Raw genomic sequence first — 17,586 nt, 5'->3', positions numbered from 1 at the left:
AATGTTCATCTTTATCTGATAACAATTAAATGTGTCAGAGTTTTTCATGATTTCTGGTGCCTTCAGGTTTTTCCACAGTTTGGCTTATGTCTTAAATGATGAGTTTCCTCATCTGGAATATCAGAATCATTTGTGACACGATCTGGGTGTGTGAAACTAATTTTTCGTCCATTCCTTCAGTGGTTCTCTATCTTTTAGCTCACTTATTAAAAATCACAAACACACATAATACCACAGTATTTTACAGGCAGCCAGTGTTTTCCATGATTTCAGTACACACATGAAAATAAATGTGTACATTATCTATCACAATTTAATTTCATATATTTGTGTGACAGTTACATAGTTGTTTTTATACAGTGATGGGAAGACTTTTTAATTCAAATCAAATCAATTTTCAAATTAATGCCTCATCAAATGCAGCACCACACACAATATATAATTACTCTGATGAAAATAACCATGAAGACATGTTCACTGTGGTATACTGCTTCTGTCACATTTCTTTAAGTTAATTTTGATATTGTATGAAATCCATAGAAACTAAGGAAACAAAAAGTGAAAACTGGTGGAATAGCTAACAGAACATTCAGCAGTAAAATATAGGTTTTGGCAGGAAAGTGAAAAAAAAATTGCAATAACTCCAGTACAGTCCTTTTTCAAGCTTTCTTTAGGACTGATGCACAATGCTGAGTTGCATCAGTTGCTCCATGTTTACCAAAATAATTTCTGTCATATCATGTCTGATGGATGGACACGGTCTTAATCCATAGTTCCACAGATTTCAGTCGAGGCCAGGCAGGCATATGGCTGACTTATAAAATAAAAGTCAAAATACACTGCTGTTTGAGGAATTTGTATGAATCAGGATAAAACACTTCACTATCAACTTAGAGTGTGTTTCACAGTATAGACTGCATACTGTCTATAAAGCAGGGGTCATGTGTTAATGCTTTTTCAAGCATAAAGAGGAGGCAGTGCAGGAGAGATTGGACGACCACCATAAAGCCAAATTGGAAGACATATAAAATAGTGGAAGGGCGCGGAAATATTCTAACGTCTGTGAAAGAAGTCATTAATGCTCGGCATTACAAAAAGCATTCAAGCCTTATTTCCAAGTGTCCATTACTTAATTTGCCTCTCACAGTGTTTTTCATAATGGCATTTTGATGGGTGCATTCATTGTACCATGCTTGGTATGCTGTTCCGGGGGCTACCTACAGTATTCATCATTATGGAAATCATATACCATAAAGACTCACTAAGTGTGAGTGTTTGCTAGAAGTGGGTCAAATGTTAGCAATTGTAAAGAATGCAAGGCAGAAACCTCACTCCATCGGAGGAATTGCCTACGAGCACAGCTGTGCATGCTCACATTCACTGGCATGAATAAATCAAGACCTCAGTTCTATTATTCCATTCCAGTAAGACACCATTTATGGCTGAGTAAGAAATGAAATGCCACAGAGACCTCAGATCATCCAAGAGGCTGCGCGACAGAAGCTAAAAGAACCCATGAGAACATTAGGGAAGAGAAATATTGCTCATATCCACAGACTTTTTTTCTTTCAAAGATGGGGAGTTATAATCTGGACCACAATCAGTGGCTCGGGAAAAAAAAAAAAGCTCATTACAGCTGCAAAGAATAACTTGTAATTTCACTTCCACTTGTATAGCCTTTTATCAGACACTCCGACAATATTTTTTTTCACGACTGCTAATCTCACCAGAAACTGACAAACATATTGTTTTATGCTGCTGTACTTCTACACAACATGCTTTAGGGGATGCACTGCTAATCAAGCCTTTCTGAAAGGACTGCAGTACAGTGGATCATCAGACAATTACTTCTGCTACTTCACTTTCAAATATGCCACAAATGTTTTATTTGACGATCGCAAAAAACTTTAAAAGTATAGAAGAATATAAAATGTCTGTAATGAATGAATACCAGTTTTGTTTAGACTGTTATGAATTACTTCAAACACATATTTGTTAAAATTTAATTAAGCTTAAATTATTTGAGAATCTAAAATATTTTGTCCAAAAATATCTTGTGTGTATTTTTTCTTAGCTCTAATTAAGAAGAGAAGGGGTATAGGTTCCTACATTGCACGCTCTTGATATTGGATTGGGTATTAAGTGTTTTCATAGGAATTTAGCACATTAAGACCACAAGCTCAGTTTTAATTAACATTATTGATTTGCAGTAATTTTACTCCCCCACCCTTACCACGCACCATTTATCCTAAATTAATGATGGTGGGGAAATTGACACGAGGAGTCAGCAGAGCACAGGGATTATGTGTCTACGTTGAGCAGAAATAAGTGGTAAAACAGGTCAGGGAGGAAAAAGTGGGCTGATTCTTACCCAAGTTCCCAGTCATCAAATAAGCATTGTGAAAATCCTTCATGCCCAGTCCAACGATGTGGATGAATTCCTCTATGACCTGCATGAGCTCCACTGCTCCCGGATAGATCTGGGCAAGACAAAAAAAAAAAAAAAAAAAAAAAAAACACACAAAACCCCCCCCCACAAAAAGACACTTTCAATTTCAACATTGCAGCCATGACATGATTTCACAAATGCAGCAGTGGAGGGCATTACTGGAAGAATAGAAGTGTGGAGCATAATAACAGGAAAAGACAGGTCACGAATACATATTAGAAAAAAACTATATATCTGCTAAAGTATATAAAGTTGTAAATTACTTAAAATACAAAATGGAATATTACAACTTATGATATCTTAATAAAAACTGAAACAATGATAAAGAAAACCAGGAGTAAGCTAATTTTTGAAATACTAAATTTATTTTCCCCAAGGGGAAATTTGTCATTGGCAATAGTGCAACACATACATATTAGATTGTTGGTTGAGCAAAAAAGCAATGTGAATATGTGCTTTTGAATTCTGGGGAATTGTGATAGGCTTTGTTCATTAGTTTATAATACTTTATAGATCAAATGATTAATTGGTTCACCAGGAAAATAATGGGCTGATAGTTGCAGCCCTAATTGAACCATCAGTGTGACATCAGCATCAGAGCTATAACCAGTGGGTTTGCAGACAAAGTTGTTGCTGGTTGGCTTCTCTTCTGAAAGGCTCTGCCAAGTCAAGGGTGATTGCCTGGGTTCATGTGCCGCTTCATGGACCTCAGCACCCAGCGAGAAAATGCAGAGGCAGGAATTCAGCACCATGGTCAGCTCCACGGCTCAACCAGTGACACTGCTGGTCCGGTCAGCTCTTTCCTCCAAGTCGATAAATCAAAGGCTTGGTAATCCAATAACTGAGCTTCAAGAGACTGGATCGCTGCCTGGCTGCCAATCTCGTGGTGATGGGTCAAATTTAATAAGAAGCTCTGATTTGGGGGCCACCAGGTTTGTCCTTTGACTGGAGATTGCGAGAAACTGATTATAGGACTGTGTAGCTGCGCCATGTGCCAGACTCTAACACATTTGCCATTTTCACAAAGTATCGGCTACACAGAACAATGCTGTAGCAACATATCAACAATCTCTGTTAGAGAAATGTGTCATATTTTGTAAACATTATTGCTGGACAAATGTGTGAGCGCACAATGATGATTTCAGGCAATTAGAAAGGCCTTTGAGTGGCATTTAGCAATTAACACCTCACTCAGGGTTGCTATTCAACAAATACCTGAGGCAGGTATTTCCCTCCTCGGTAACACCTTGTGTTCTGTGTGTTCGCACATGCCTCTACATGTGCCGCTAAGCCAGGGAAGCAGATCAGTGATGCCGAAGTTGAGAGCCTCTGACACAGCAGAGTGAGAGCCATAGTGGGGGAGAAAAGCACATCACATCGCCCCTTCCGGCATGTCTGACGCACAGTGCAGTCATGCTCATTCTGCTGGTCTCCATGGCAACCATGAGATGTGAAGGCAGCGGAGGGAAATGGCTGCAGTGGAGGTTCTGTAGACAGAGCTCTTCCTTTCCTTGCCATGGTAACAGTGACAGGAGGTGAATATATAGTGATCTCTGCACAGAGCCAATTCCACAGCCAGTAAAACCTCATAGTGAGGTGTTTCATCTGAGTGTTTTGAATGTCCGCAGCGCACAGTGTGTGGGTGCTGTGGATACATGAGCTCGGAACACTCATTAATGCAAGAAAAGCCAGCAAGTGAGAAAACTGGAGAACTGTGAAGTCAAAGCATCGTCTGTTAAAAAAATCAGACGACATCGCTTAGCCAGTGTCCACTTGGTGGTGTGCCAGACCTGAGGCAGCAGTCCTCAGACAGGCACATTAATAACTACAGAAATAATTAAGCGTGTCACATATCTCTTCTGGGTGTTCAATCACAGACAACGTCTCCTATTTCCATATTTTCTCTGATCTGTCTGTCTCCATCTCTGACGCATTCTTACTGACGAAACTGCTCATTTGTGAGCCCCTCTCGCCGACAACCTACCTTTGGGGCCTGCCAAACTAAAGCTGCAGTGAGTAAACACCTAATTACTGCCTGTAGAGACAGCCAGGACTGGCACTCCTGGCAGAGTTTGAACTGCCTGCGTTCCCCCTACCATCGTAGTTGAAGTCGGGCATGGCGAAACGGTGACAAAAAAGAGATCTGACTGATTTTAAGACACCCCCTCAGTCATGTGTCAGTGCAGGTGATACCTAATTTAAGTCAATTTGCCAGTGAAGGTGACAGCAGAGCAGATGCCCTCTGCAGACGTGCAGTCATCACAGATGGTATCTCTGTCAGAGTCTGGATGCGCGTGATTTCAGGATTCAGGTTGTCTCAGACACCAGTGGCAGTTTTGAAAACGGGAGATGCCACCTCTCAAGCTGAGAGATGTGTCCAACAGAGGACATAGCCAGGAGCCAATCTCCATTGATAAACACAGTGTCGGGAAAATGTACTGTTCTACACTTAGATTGTGATCTACAGTACATTACTGCAGCGCTGCCTAACTGTTGCGCCTACATTTGTATTGAATATTGAGGCTGTGTTGTTTTTTTGTATTTTTTTTCATAATACTGCTTCTCTCTATGATGGAGCTGCCTTACAATGTCAGACAAAGACAGACAGGAAATAAGAGTCTTGGACGCTCTGGTACAAGCAATAAAATGTCTAAACTGTTTGTCTCTACTATAAAAATCAACTAAAGTAATGGTCTAATCACACTGGTTGCTGTGATCTGTATCAGCTGGAAGAAACAATGTGCGTGCAGGAGGAAATGAGTCCTGCAGTGGTGATGCTTGGGCAGTCTCTGTGGCAGTGTTGCTGCCACCAAGTGGCAGTCTGAGGAACTAGCTTTCCCAATGAGGCCAGATGTCACTCCAGCTAAATGACCCCTCACAGTGATATGTGTAAGTATAACATTATCTCAACACTGAGCAGGCTTTCCTTCTATCTCTGCTGTTCAGTGGGAGCAGCTGCGGAACAAGCTTTGAGATGACTTTTGAGGCACAAAACATTCATGCAGAAACCTGAATTATTTACTAAGTGCACTGCCATGTTCCTACCTTTTGTGCATCCTCCCATTTCTCCTTATTTTCCTCCTCCAAGAGATTGCTGATGATTTGAAAGAAGTTCTGTGGAGATGATGAAAGGGGAAATACATAACACACCCACACACAGGTATCACAGACACTGCAGCAAGATGCTTTTTAAACCATGACAGATAAACACTATGCACTCAGAAATGACTTTTATGGATAACATACTGACATTTCTGAACGCAGAAAATCAGGGATTTTCTATAAAGGAATAATGACGTTCCCTGCAGGGTTCAGTAGCAACAGGAAATTTGCCAGTGAACCCATGATGGTGAATGATTAGAGGAAAGATGGAATATGTGGAACAGCCCTGACAAAAATACACCTTGAACCCCTGCAGCTTGCAGCAAACACTTAATGCTAGAGGAGAGAAGCACAATCTACGAGCTACAATCAGAAAAAAAAAAGATGAAAGGGAATGGCTGAGCAGCTGTGTGGATTGTCTCCTTCAGCAGTGGAAAGCAGGGGCTGCTTGGGGTGCATGCCTGCAGTAGTAATAGGACCCCTGTCTGATCTTTAGCCTTGTTATTTCGTCTGGTCTACAATGTGCCTGAGGGAGTGGCTCTCTCTCTTGACACAGGCTATCTTGTTTTCTACTTGAATGCTTATGCTCCCTCTGGTGGTAATGTGCCCACTTTAACACTGCATTAGCGCAGAGACACACGGAGGGGGTGGGCTGGCTGACTGCTCTCCTGTCTGCCCACACACACTATAGAGCTCTCATAATAACCAGAGACAGGATGCTTTCCTCATCTCTTAGATTTTCCATGGTGGGAAAATGGCTGAATGGGACCTAGGTTGTCCATCCATGCCCGGCACATTTGGCTTTTATTTCTGCGGAATATTAGCAGCAGACCATGCACCTTATGTCTGGTGGATAAATGTGATAAATGTGCATGAAACCAGAAGCAAACTGAGGAAAAGAGCATCCCTGACATTTTGTCGTTCAAATACCACTGCACTTTGGAAGTGCATAATTAAGTGAGTTGAACATTTTGGTGATTTCATTACCTACCTGCTAACTTGAAATATCAGCCACTTTAGTCCTGTCATATTCAAAAGGTGCAAATAGTGATATACGTCTAAAATCACTAGACTGTAGCTGTTACCTTGTTTTTTTCATTTGTGTTTTTATTTTAATTTCATATGTTTTTTTTTTCATTTCCTCTCCTTCAGACCTGGAGATCTGTGTAACACCTGCCAATATGGGCAGATTTTCATATTCATATACTGAAAAGCTTATTAGTCAGCAGGTAGCGTACTCTTTTATAGGACTTTAAAGCCAGCTGAACTTTCACTTTATTAAAAGCAGAAATTTCTACTTTCTACTTCCATGCAGAAAATAGTTGATATTCTTCTAATGTTCTGGCGCTGTTGCTCGTATCTCTACACAGAACAACAAAAAAAAACAAAAAAAACAAGCTTGATACAGTAACAAAGCAAGATTAGAAACTACAACAGAGAATTAGGTTTTTCATTAACTCACAGAACCAATTACTTCTTTCCCATTTAGCATGAGCCACACAAAGGCCAAGGAACACACACACACACACACACACACACACACACACACAGACAGACACACACACGCGCTAAAACAATAACACACAGAAATTCTAACAGGCACATAGGACTGAACGAAAATCCCTAGGAAGGGTGTCTTTGAAAATGACACAGCTCTGAGGACATAAATTATCTTATTGGTGATGGAGGCGGAGCTTTAGCTGTAATCTCCATCATCCTATTGACATAAAGAGGATCAGGACTGCAGTCAACCCCGACATGATGAGATGAAACAGTTTAGGATGTGGAGGAGATCTCCTGATACAATAGAGCCATGGGATGTGTTCGTCAGCCTTTGTGCTATTTCAGACATGTAAGGAATTATATCAAATGTTAGCCATATCCAGTTGATTATCTTGTCAAAACAGACACACGTGTAAGCCACTATACAGTAGGATATGAATATAAGAAGATCCATGACCACATGTTAAAATAAAACCACTGTCCACTTACTTGCACATCATCTGAAGACGGCTCATAGCTGGCCCTTTTGAAGGTCTCCGTCACATTACGAAGGATCTCCACGGAAGACAGCAGGTCACCAGCGTAGAAGTTCCTCCTCTGGGTGAGGTCCAGCAGGTTTTTTGTGACCTGGGACATCCCATCCCCCGCCAGCATCCTCTGGCCCTTAGCAAGGTGCCCCTGAACCTCCAAAAACAGGAGAAGACAGAACTTGGGGCATCGATGTCCACAGGTTTCAACGATACACGCTAAGCTACACATTCAGAGTAAATGGAGTGAAGGAAAATCAGGAAGAAAGACTCCGTTCTCTAAGGCCTTTTCTGTGACGCTTATATCTAAGCCAGGCCGAAATGTATTCTGCCTCGCGGATGTTTTGAAATGAGCCAATATGAATAAAAGAGTTAACTGGAGCAGAAGACACACATTTAGGCAGAAATTGCACAGTGAAATGACATCTCACATCATCGCACAGGGTTTATGTCCATAAATACACGTTCACAGGTGCAGCGCTATATGTGCTATCTCAGCTCTTCTGAATTATTTTATTTTTAACAGTGATGGAGGGTTAGCAAAATTAACTATTCCAGTGGAAACGCTGTTGTGCTTCCAGGCCATATGAATGCACACTAAAGCAAAAAATATATTTAAAATAGAGTAATAAACTCTATTCAGACTTTAATAAAAACATTTTTTTTTGCAATCAAAATGTCTCATCTCGTATGCAATGAAAAAAAGATGAGAGACAGCGTTCACAGCAGTTCTTGTAACTGATTCGATTAAACAGAAGATTGTTGACATTCACCGAGTTTCCCTACTTGTGTTAGCCGGTTTCTTTATGGTGCAACGCTTGCTTTGAATGAAAAAAAAAAAAAAAAAAGAATTGTAATTGATTGTAATCTTTTTGTAGCAATAATTTATTGTGATTTTTTTAAAATAGTAATTTATTTTAGCAGATGATATTTCCGCAGATGCTCGTTCTTTCAGTGCTTATAAAAGTACAACATGCTTCTCATAGCTTCAATAGTTGTAATTTGTTTCTTCTGTTTTTCAAGATTCCAATAAATGAACAAAGACAAACGCGGATGAGAACATGTCAGAAACACTAACTCAAACAGTTTAAGGACTTGACTATGAGCATTCATTAAAAAGACAAAAATGGCAAAATCAGTGTTTCAATTTGCTCCTCTATTGAAAGTGGTTAATCTTTGGCTACACTGTGATGAGAATGGGGAGGTGGGGTGGGGTGGGGGGGAGTAGGGAAAACACTGGGGAGGTAATTTATGATGCACTGGAAACAGAGGCTGTGAGAGGGAGCTGACTTTGCACCTACTGATTGCTGCAAGTATCTGAATTCATTTGTTATGCATCGAGCATAGCTGGGCTGCTCCCAGAAGGCCATACCACGGTGATCCAAAGAGCAGCGTCGACTAGTGGTGCCTGTAGAGGAGGTGGAGATTTGGAGAGGAGAAAGAGCGAGGGAGGGATGAGAGAGGAGTTGAGGATGGATGCAGGCGTAGAGAGGGGGGAGTAGAGGTGCGGTTGAAGGAGGTGTGGGGTGGGATTAAGACCGAAAGAAGAGAGCCAAAAGAAAGGCAGATGGAAGTGGTGGAGTGGAGGGAGTTGGATTCAGGAAGAGGGGGAAGGACAAAAAAGAAGAGGAGGACAGAAATATTAATCCTTTTCATGACAGACTTGTATATTCCTTTTTTATCCATTTCTGCTGCTCAACAACACTCAACATTAAAATCTGATGTCATTTTGCAACGCATTATAGAAAGAGAGAGAGAGAGAGAGAGAGATGTCTCTGGAAGGAAAGTGCTGCAATGTTTGAACAACTGGTTTTATATCATAAGCGACAGACACAGACACAGGCTTTTAAAATATGTACCGCGTGCTGTATTAATACACGTTCCAGTGGCTTACTCGGGCGTGCAGAAGCTCAGCTGTGATAGCTGTCAGGCATTTAAACAGTGATCCCGAAATAGCAGAACCACCCAAAACCCACCCACATCCCCATACACATCCTACGTAGGGGTCCAACATCACACCTTCCCAGCTGTCGACCTGGTGGAGTGCACTTCACACATCACCCCACCGCCTCCAACACAGGTGCTTGACATCCTGAGGAAAACTCCCACAGTACAAAACATTTCCCCTGGCATCCGTGCTTCAGATAAACCCATCGCTATCTCTTGTTCTCTCTCTCTCTCTCCCTCTCTCTCTCTTTCTCTGTCTTTCACACACTAACACACACAGACAGAGAGGGATCAAAACCACACCTCCTACACCCACCCTCTCCACTGCTACTACCTGGTGAAGACACGAGTGCACACAAAACATCGCTATGTGCCAGGAGCGCCCATGCAGCACAATGAGACAACCCAGAGTGCAACAGGAGCGGCCCATTGCTTTACACTGCGCCGAGCATTCGTCTCCCTCCAAGCTGGCTTCACCTGGGAGGCTTTCTTTGCTCTCCATTGTTATGGACATCAGCACTCGTCACACACAATATTTTCACGTATGTATTCGATCATGTTTCAGCTCCTTACGCTCAAAAAGAGGCGGTAAAAATTGTATTTTATGATGGCTTGATACCTAGAAAAATCAGGGATTCACTTCAGTGTTTTGGCTTTGAGATTCTTAAAGGTCATTGCAAACGGAGAGAAACTGTGCTTTAACAGAGAAGTGGCAAAAAGACACAAAGCACTGGGAGGAGGCCACGTTCAAGAATTGTTTTAAAAAGTTGTTGTTTTTAAGTGATGTTAGTTATTTTTTTTATTTTAGTTATTTGGCCCTCTGATGACCTGTAGTCTGCCTTCATTGTATTATACTACATGATGCAATTTTAATGTGAATTCAGCACTCCTGGAAGATACAACCCGCCCAAGGCCAAAATCATTTTAATGTGAAATGTGTGGACCAGTGCTCATTTTTTGTTTGCACAACAGTTTTGCAGAGAACATTTATGATTTTAGAAAAAAAAAAAAAAAAAGGCTTATTAGCTGTATAAAACAAAACCTAATCCAGCACTCGCTGCCATTTCATAATAAAAACTGTCCCTAAGCATTGAAGGAATATTTACCTAGACAAACATATGCATCTTCTAAAACTAGTCATAGTCACTCTTTTAGTTTCATATTCATATTCAGAATAAGTATATATATTTTCCGTTTTTATAATCATATCCCTCTTGGCTTTGATCCTTGTTGATGGTGGGAGCAAACAGGGTCAGACGTGGAAATATGAGGCTTTCACTGTGATTTTTGCACCAGTCTGTCATCTGTCCTTGCATCACCAGTGATGTATGTAGAGTAGGTTGTCCATGAAATACAGGCCAGCGGAGATGTGCTTGATCAGAGCCAAGGCTGCACTCCACAGAGGCATTGACCTGTCGCTGGCCAGTTTTACAGCATCCTCAAGCCGGCTGCCATTAGAGAGAGAATTTTTATTCAAACAATCCCTCCTCAAGACAGAGAGCTAAAAACAGCGTTTACCACCTGCAGAATGAAGAGATAAGATGTATCTAAAAGAAGGTTTTTCTGTGCACTTTAATATCACAAATATCTTCCTGGATTATTAGACCAGTTAAAGTGAACACCTTGCACTGAAACCACCACACCGAGAATACTGTCCTTGTATATCCCAACTAAAATGACCACTTCCATTCTAAAGGAAGGTGCCTAATTTATTTGCTAGAGGGGTACAGGATCATTTTTCCTCCGCATTAACCTGTGATGAGTTTGTTTAATAGCTTGTGGTTCTTTTGCTTTAATTGCTCCCTCTTTCAGTCGGATGACATGAACTTCAATTGATAATTGAGATTTGGGGCTTTAATTGGACGTGCATATAAATAGCAGCAGATGAGCTTTTACGCACAAAACTTCAAGTGTCAGAGGAGTAAAAACTGCATGTGAAGAAAATGCTTGAAAATGTAAATACACAAAACAAAAACAAAAAGAGTAAAGGATTAATGGGGGAATTCTGTGCAATGCTGTGTTTTGCTGTATAATTAAAGAAACCCAGGCATCGAATTTATAAGTAGCGTGTCGTGCTGTGTCTTTCTTGCTTTAGCCCTTCACAGCACCTCAGAGTCAGCCAGTCTCGCCTGGAAAGGCAGACTAGTTAGACTGGACTGCTCTAAGTTTACTTTGTGTGTTTACCGATGTATGAACCTTTGCTTGAGTGATACAAAGCGACCAAACTCATCAGCTGTGAGTGCGTATCCTCTCGACTTTTCCTCCCCTCTTGCCTCTGGTGGCAGTTGTCATCCATGATGACCGAGGCCGTGCTGACTCCCCTGCGCCGGGTGCTGTTCCTATGATGACCTTGATGACGCCAGTGACTGCGGCTGAGTAGGCGCTGATGCCCTTAACACATTTGGACGCTCCATCCAAGCAGTCTTGCTGCATTCATGTCGTGCATTTTGTTATGCTGCCTGTGTTGATCAATATTTCATCTTCGTTTACCCGCTCGCAGCAGCCATTACATTTCTGACTGCCCTGGAAGGAGGAGGTCTAACCGTGAGGGGTTTGGTTTCTTTTCACATATTGCTCATTGAGGGTTTTGTGAGTTTGACCTTGATCTAATTACAGGTCAAAGGTTGGGAGGTGCTGTTTTCATTTATAGTCTCATAATATAGGCTTTGTGAAACCTCCTGACACTGGAACTGTGATTAATAGCTTTAAAAATAAACTTGACCTGCCCTGAACTATTGTCCATCATGGTGTGTTTTTTTTGTCCAGTGGTCAGGACCAGCTTTGACAGGGGGATGCTCTGTAGTTAAACATGAAATATGGCGGCTGTCTGTTATCTTACCCCTTTACCATGATTCTGCTCTGACATTACAGGTCCCAGTTCTCTTGTAAAGAAATATGCCATCCTCATATTATTACTGTTGTGCACGCTGTACATTCCGTGCATGCAGATGTTCGGAGTCCACCAACACTGGCAAAAACAAACAAGTCAGCTGTGATTTGCCTGAACGTGTTGACCTGCAGTACTGCGTGTTGGAACTAATAGCACACAAACAGCAGCAGGTCCATACATCTCTGTAATGAGAACCAAATTCAGCCTCATATAGGAAAAAATATGTGGGATAATTTGGTAATTCAATTGCAAGGTTCACAAGAATACATTTAATTTCCTTTTTAAATATAATTAATGCAATTAATGAATGTGATACTGCTCAGTAAAGCAAAGTAATTAGTCTGACTGTATAAAGGAGCCAAGTGTCTCACTCTGCCTAACTGACCTGCAGACACCTCCTGGTGTAAATGAAATTCTTAATCAGGCAAGGTGTTAAATTTCCAACAGCATCATAGAGAGGATAAGAAAAAAAAAAAAAAACACGAAAAGTCCTCACTGCAAGCTGCAAATAGCTTTGTAGTGCTGAGGAGTTATTAGCCATAAAACTAATGTCAAGCCGGAAAGCTAATGCCATGCTAGTAAATCTTACTCTCCATAACTTTGCCGCAGGTAAGCCATCTGTGAATGACAGTGTGTTTGCTGCTGCATGTAGTTTGCCAGTTAGCCACTTTATGGCTGCAGGAGAAATGTCAGTCCAGAATACCGGGCTGTTTCAAGTTCTACAACAGCTTACCGTGCGAAACCAACATGCAACTTTAGCACCCGACAGCAAACCGACTCTTCTGTTGTCTGTTTGTTAGCAAACTGACCTTCAGCAAGAACAAAAGTAACCAGTATCACAGCAGCTCCATCAGACGCTGCATTCCTTTTTTTTTTTTTTTTTTTAATCGTCTCGCCTCTTTGCCGCTTCCCTTCTCTCCTCTTCAATAGCTGAGTGTTAGTCTCGCCCTGTTAGAGAACTCGCATCCTCTGCTCTAATGCTCCTCTCTCCGTGCACATATTAAAGCTTCTGCTTAATGTCTGAAAACAGACCTCAGTGTGCTTTTCTTCAACAATGCTCTGAGAATCACAGTTACCATTTTCTTTCTCCATCTAGTACACAAGCTGTGCACTGACGGGTGCAGCCGTGAGTTACATCACTGCATGTGGAAATGGGATGAAGGCATGTGTGTGCTTTCTTCTCAGATTTGGAAACACAGTTTCGGTACCATGCAAAGATTAGGCAGGCGACTTAAAAAGCAAAAGGCTTGTCAACTCCTACACTAAAGGAAAGCTTTCTGTTGTGGCAGAAATCTAGCATTATTCCTCTAATATAGCAAAATCACTAACACTGTGATATGTTTTCAAACACTGATACCATCACACTAGTGTATAATTGCAGGGTTATTCTACCATTCTAAAAAGTGACAGTTGCATTTGTTGGGAAATCAATGTGGCCAAATTTAGGTGCATTCATAACATTACTGTATTATTTAGCAAATGCATGAATCCACATCATACATTAAAACATATTCCACTAGTTTGTCCCCTTGTATCCCACAGGATGGGTCTTAACAGAAGGGAAGACAGCTAATAATAATAATAATAATAATAATAATAATAATATAACAAGATTCATCTATAAATTTAAGCAGCAACAAGATAAGATCAGTTAAAGATGTTGCTTGTATCCTTACCTGTGGCATTGGGTGGGCATCTGTTAAAGGCCAGCTCTCCTGACGGTGTCCGTCTCCACACCATAGACACTGCATAGTCCTCAGGACAAATCTCATACGGTGCTGAAGAGCAAAGTGTCGCCATGTCAATGCAAAGAGCTTTTCAGCATTTCCAGTATGATGCAACAGTTTCTTCATATTTCGTATGAGGAGGTATGGAGATATAGCAAATCAAAGCTGTATAGTGTTGGTGACTATAAGCATGTCATTTAAAGGATTATAATAAAATGTACCCTCTTCTTTAATCCCAACTTTTGTGAATGTGTGCACTACATAATTAGAATAATAAAAAGTTGAGTTTTTCTTTACTTCAGAGAATGGAAGTATTAAGTGACTTTATGTCTAAGACTATACTTTAGAAAGAGATTATTTTGAAAATCACACAGTAAGCCTTCACGACTGCTGTATTAGTCAGTATGTCTGTCACCAGTATCTCAATTTCTTTATTTATTGGAATATATCCATAAGTATTCATACCCCCTCTGTATCCACTTATCTGCATCTCCTCTCCACATTCTTAACTGATCTTATGCAACGAGACGTGTCACGGGCTCCACAGAGATAATTATCTCCCCCACTTTTACTCGGTGTCTCTGTGGGCCCTCAGTTTCAAGTCTTATTATCCTTTGGCTCACCTGGACAACGCTGGTCACTGCACTTTCGGACTTCTTCTCCGGTGCCATCACACTGCTGCCCAGTCACCGCTGCCCCCTGACACACTCGGGCTCGCCTCTGCCATCCGCCGTCGCACGACTTTGAGCAGCCGCTCCAAGGACCCCAAGGATTCCACTGGCCGTTAGCTAGAACAGAACCACTCCCAGTTAGAAACAGACACTCTCAGAGGCATAAAATCTGCTAATAAGTGAACGGAATATTAACTAAGATGATACAACAATCATTACGTGATTATCTAATTCCATTCAAGCTTTTAATTAGTGTGTGACATCTAAAATATATTTTTGATTACATTTATTTGTTTTGCCATCCGTGCATTCAGTTTGTAAATGCAGTTTGTTGGTAATATTCCAAAACTGAACAGGATTGCTTTGAATAATCAGGAGGATGAGTGTGTGTTTTATGGCTAAAGAAGCTGCTCTGTGAGAGGTGATTATTCGCCTCACTTTGCCAATATTACAACACATTTATGCAGAAGTCTCCAGAACAAGCAGCATGTTTTATGCCCATGGTAAATTGTGCATTAGACAAAAAAAAAAGAAAAGAAAAAGAAAAACCAGATACGCCCCTTCAGCGGTGTAGTAAATCACATGCCCTTGTCTGATGGGAAAGGTACAACACCCTGTGAGCAGGAAACACACTCTACTCTCATTTGAACCTCTCCACCTCCATTTGAACTTCGAGTCCTACAACTAACCTCTGTCAGGAATGCTTCCGGAAGGAAAAAAACAAAAAAAGGAGACAGAAACCATTGTGATCTGTGGGCTGCAACTATCCACAAGACATTGATCAAATCCCAGTAGAAAGCGAAGCCTCTGCCCCACATCAGAGCAGCTGATTCCTCAGACAGATGCATGCTCATGTGGCAGCAGTGCTGGAGAAGTTCTTTCAAATTTCTAACACATAACATTGATTCAAAATCCTGCACAGGCCTTGATTGTGGTTATTAGGCAGTTTTGGTTTTTTTTTTAACTTCATTCTGAAAGAATACATGTTGCCTTTTGATACACTAAATTACTCAAAGACATACAGTATTTGACTATTTCTAAATAGAAATAATATTCGGATTACCTTCGACTCTATTTATTTTGTTCCACAAACCGAGGCAATGCCTCTGGAAGTCGTGGACATGAGTGCCGACTTGTTAAATGATGGCTTAGACTGTGTTGTCTCACTAATGTTTGATCTCTCACCTTGGAGACAAATAAGAATTGTTGAATAGGTAAGCCTCATTAAAAGAATAAATTGTATAATGCATCCTCTCACGGTGAGGCAAACAACAGGATCTCCCGCTTCATTATCATACGCACAAATAAAAAAAATTTTAAAAACGCACTCAGAAGCATTTACTGCTGTTTTCGTGGTCCAAGAGAGCAGAAGGTTGGCTGGCTGGTTACACAGCATTTCCACTGACTTTCAGCAATTTGAGAGGAATCTCTTTGCCACACACATACCAGTGAAACACAGAACAAAAAAAAACTCCCTGCTGCTTCACACTGCTACACTCAAAATTGCATCAGGAGATTAGGAGAGTGTTCAGGCCCTTCATATGATCAGACAATTCAAAGCCTGATGGAGACCACTAAGCTGACATCTTTGAGCCTCTAATACATCTGTGATGTTGACGGACAGTTTGGACAGCTAACCCTGAATTATGTGAAAGGCATACAGTATATCTAACTGGATTGTACAAATCCAATTGATAGAACACGGTCTTAAACATTATTCTTGACTCTTACAACAGAGATTTGATTCTTGCTCCAGAGCTCTTCAGTAGCCAACAGAAAGAGAAAAGCTCGGTAAAATCAGGCTCCATATTTAATCTCAAATGTAATCTCAAATTCATAGGAATGATTATTGTACTCATGATTGTAATAGTGATTGTGACTACGGGGGACGGGGTGTTTTCGTCATTCTTTCCCCTGTTTCAAATCATGATTTTGAATTTAGACATCAAAGCGGATATAGAATTAAGAGGCTCAGGATTTTACCTGTGCAGTCAGGATTATGGCACTCTCTGCTTTCTGCCCAGTGACCGCGACACTCAGATCCCCCATGGGCGGCCGCTGAGCACTGCCTGGTCCTCTGCTGAGTGCCATTGGCACAGGTCACCGAGCAATCGCTCCAAGAGCTCCACTCCTGCCACTGTCCGTCCACTGGGGCACCAACCACAACCCAACAAGCATGTCCCAAGTGAAGGGAAAAAAGAGGGCAGACAGAAATGGGAGGAGATATTCAGATCACTATTCTCTCTCAGATTGAAAGCCAATAGAACAGACATTAAGTGGAAAGCAAAAAAAAAAAAAGGTCACATGACTACTTGTAGGTTTTGGAAAATTGCACCATAGCTAGGTTTTTTCACAGGTGAGAATGTGCCAGCCAAAGGCAAAAAGTTAATAGAACATAAAAAATGTTTTGAAGAATATCGTCATATTAAGATTAAGATTATTACAATGTCAAAGGCACAAACTGCAGACACTATTTGTTAGCTGCCTTCTATTTTCCATGTCAGAGCAAAGGAAAAGCATCTGGGACTGAGCGGTTTTCACTGAGTCTGTTACCAGAGCAAAGCTAACATTTACTGTGTGGAAAAACTCATCATCACTAATCTGCTTACCATTCACAGGCAATGTGGGTAAGTGATTTTGACGTCAGTATCACAGTATTGACTCTCCACAGGGTTTCCTAAACTGCACTATTGTGTAAGCACTATTACTTTCAATGCACCACAAACTGCACTCATTCATTTTTTACTCACCTTTACGGTATTGTATTGAT

General features: G+C 41.1%; 1 protein-coding gene across 8 annotated transcripts in view; it reads right to left on the bottom strand.

The window, feature by feature from the left end:
* adgrb3 (adhesion G protein-coupled receptor B3) overlaps positions 1–17,586 on the bottom strand; it is a 112,226-nt gene that overhangs the window by 39,782 nt on the left and 54,858 nt on the right. For 7 of the 8 annotated variants that reach the window (XM_071480874.1, XM_071480877.1, XM_071480880.1 and 4 more), the window contains 7 exons: positions 16,800–16,964; positions 14,769–14,933; positions 14,095–14,196; positions 8,883–8,989; positions 7,544–7,738; positions 5,495–5,563; positions 2,372–2,480 (listed from right to left, as the gene is read on the bottom strand). In XM_071480874.1, the coding sequence (XP_071336975.1) occupies positions 2,372–2,480; positions 5,495–5,563; positions 7,544–7,738; positions 8,883–8,989; positions 14,095–14,196; positions 14,769–14,933; positions 16,800–16,964 (912 nt within the window). The remainder of the gene's footprint in view (positions 1–2,371; positions 2,481–5,494; positions 5,564–7,543; positions 7,739–8,882; positions 8,990–14,094; positions 14,197–14,768; positions 14,934–16,799; positions 16,965–17,586) is intronic. The other variant, XM_071480875.1, reaches the window with a different exon arrangement.

The sequence above is a fragment of the Trachinotus anak genome, unplaced genomic scaffold (assembly GCF_046630095.1).
Source record: "Trachinotus anak isolate AG129_WGS33_773 ecotype Australia unplaced genomic scaffold, CSIRO_AGI_Tana_v1 ptg000007l, whole genome shotgun sequence".
Taxonomy (NCBI): domain Eukaryota; kingdom Metazoa; phylum Chordata; class Actinopteri; order Carangiformes; family Carangidae; genus Trachinotus; species Trachinotus anak.
This window is presented reverse-complemented; position numbering and strand designations above follow the sequence as displayed.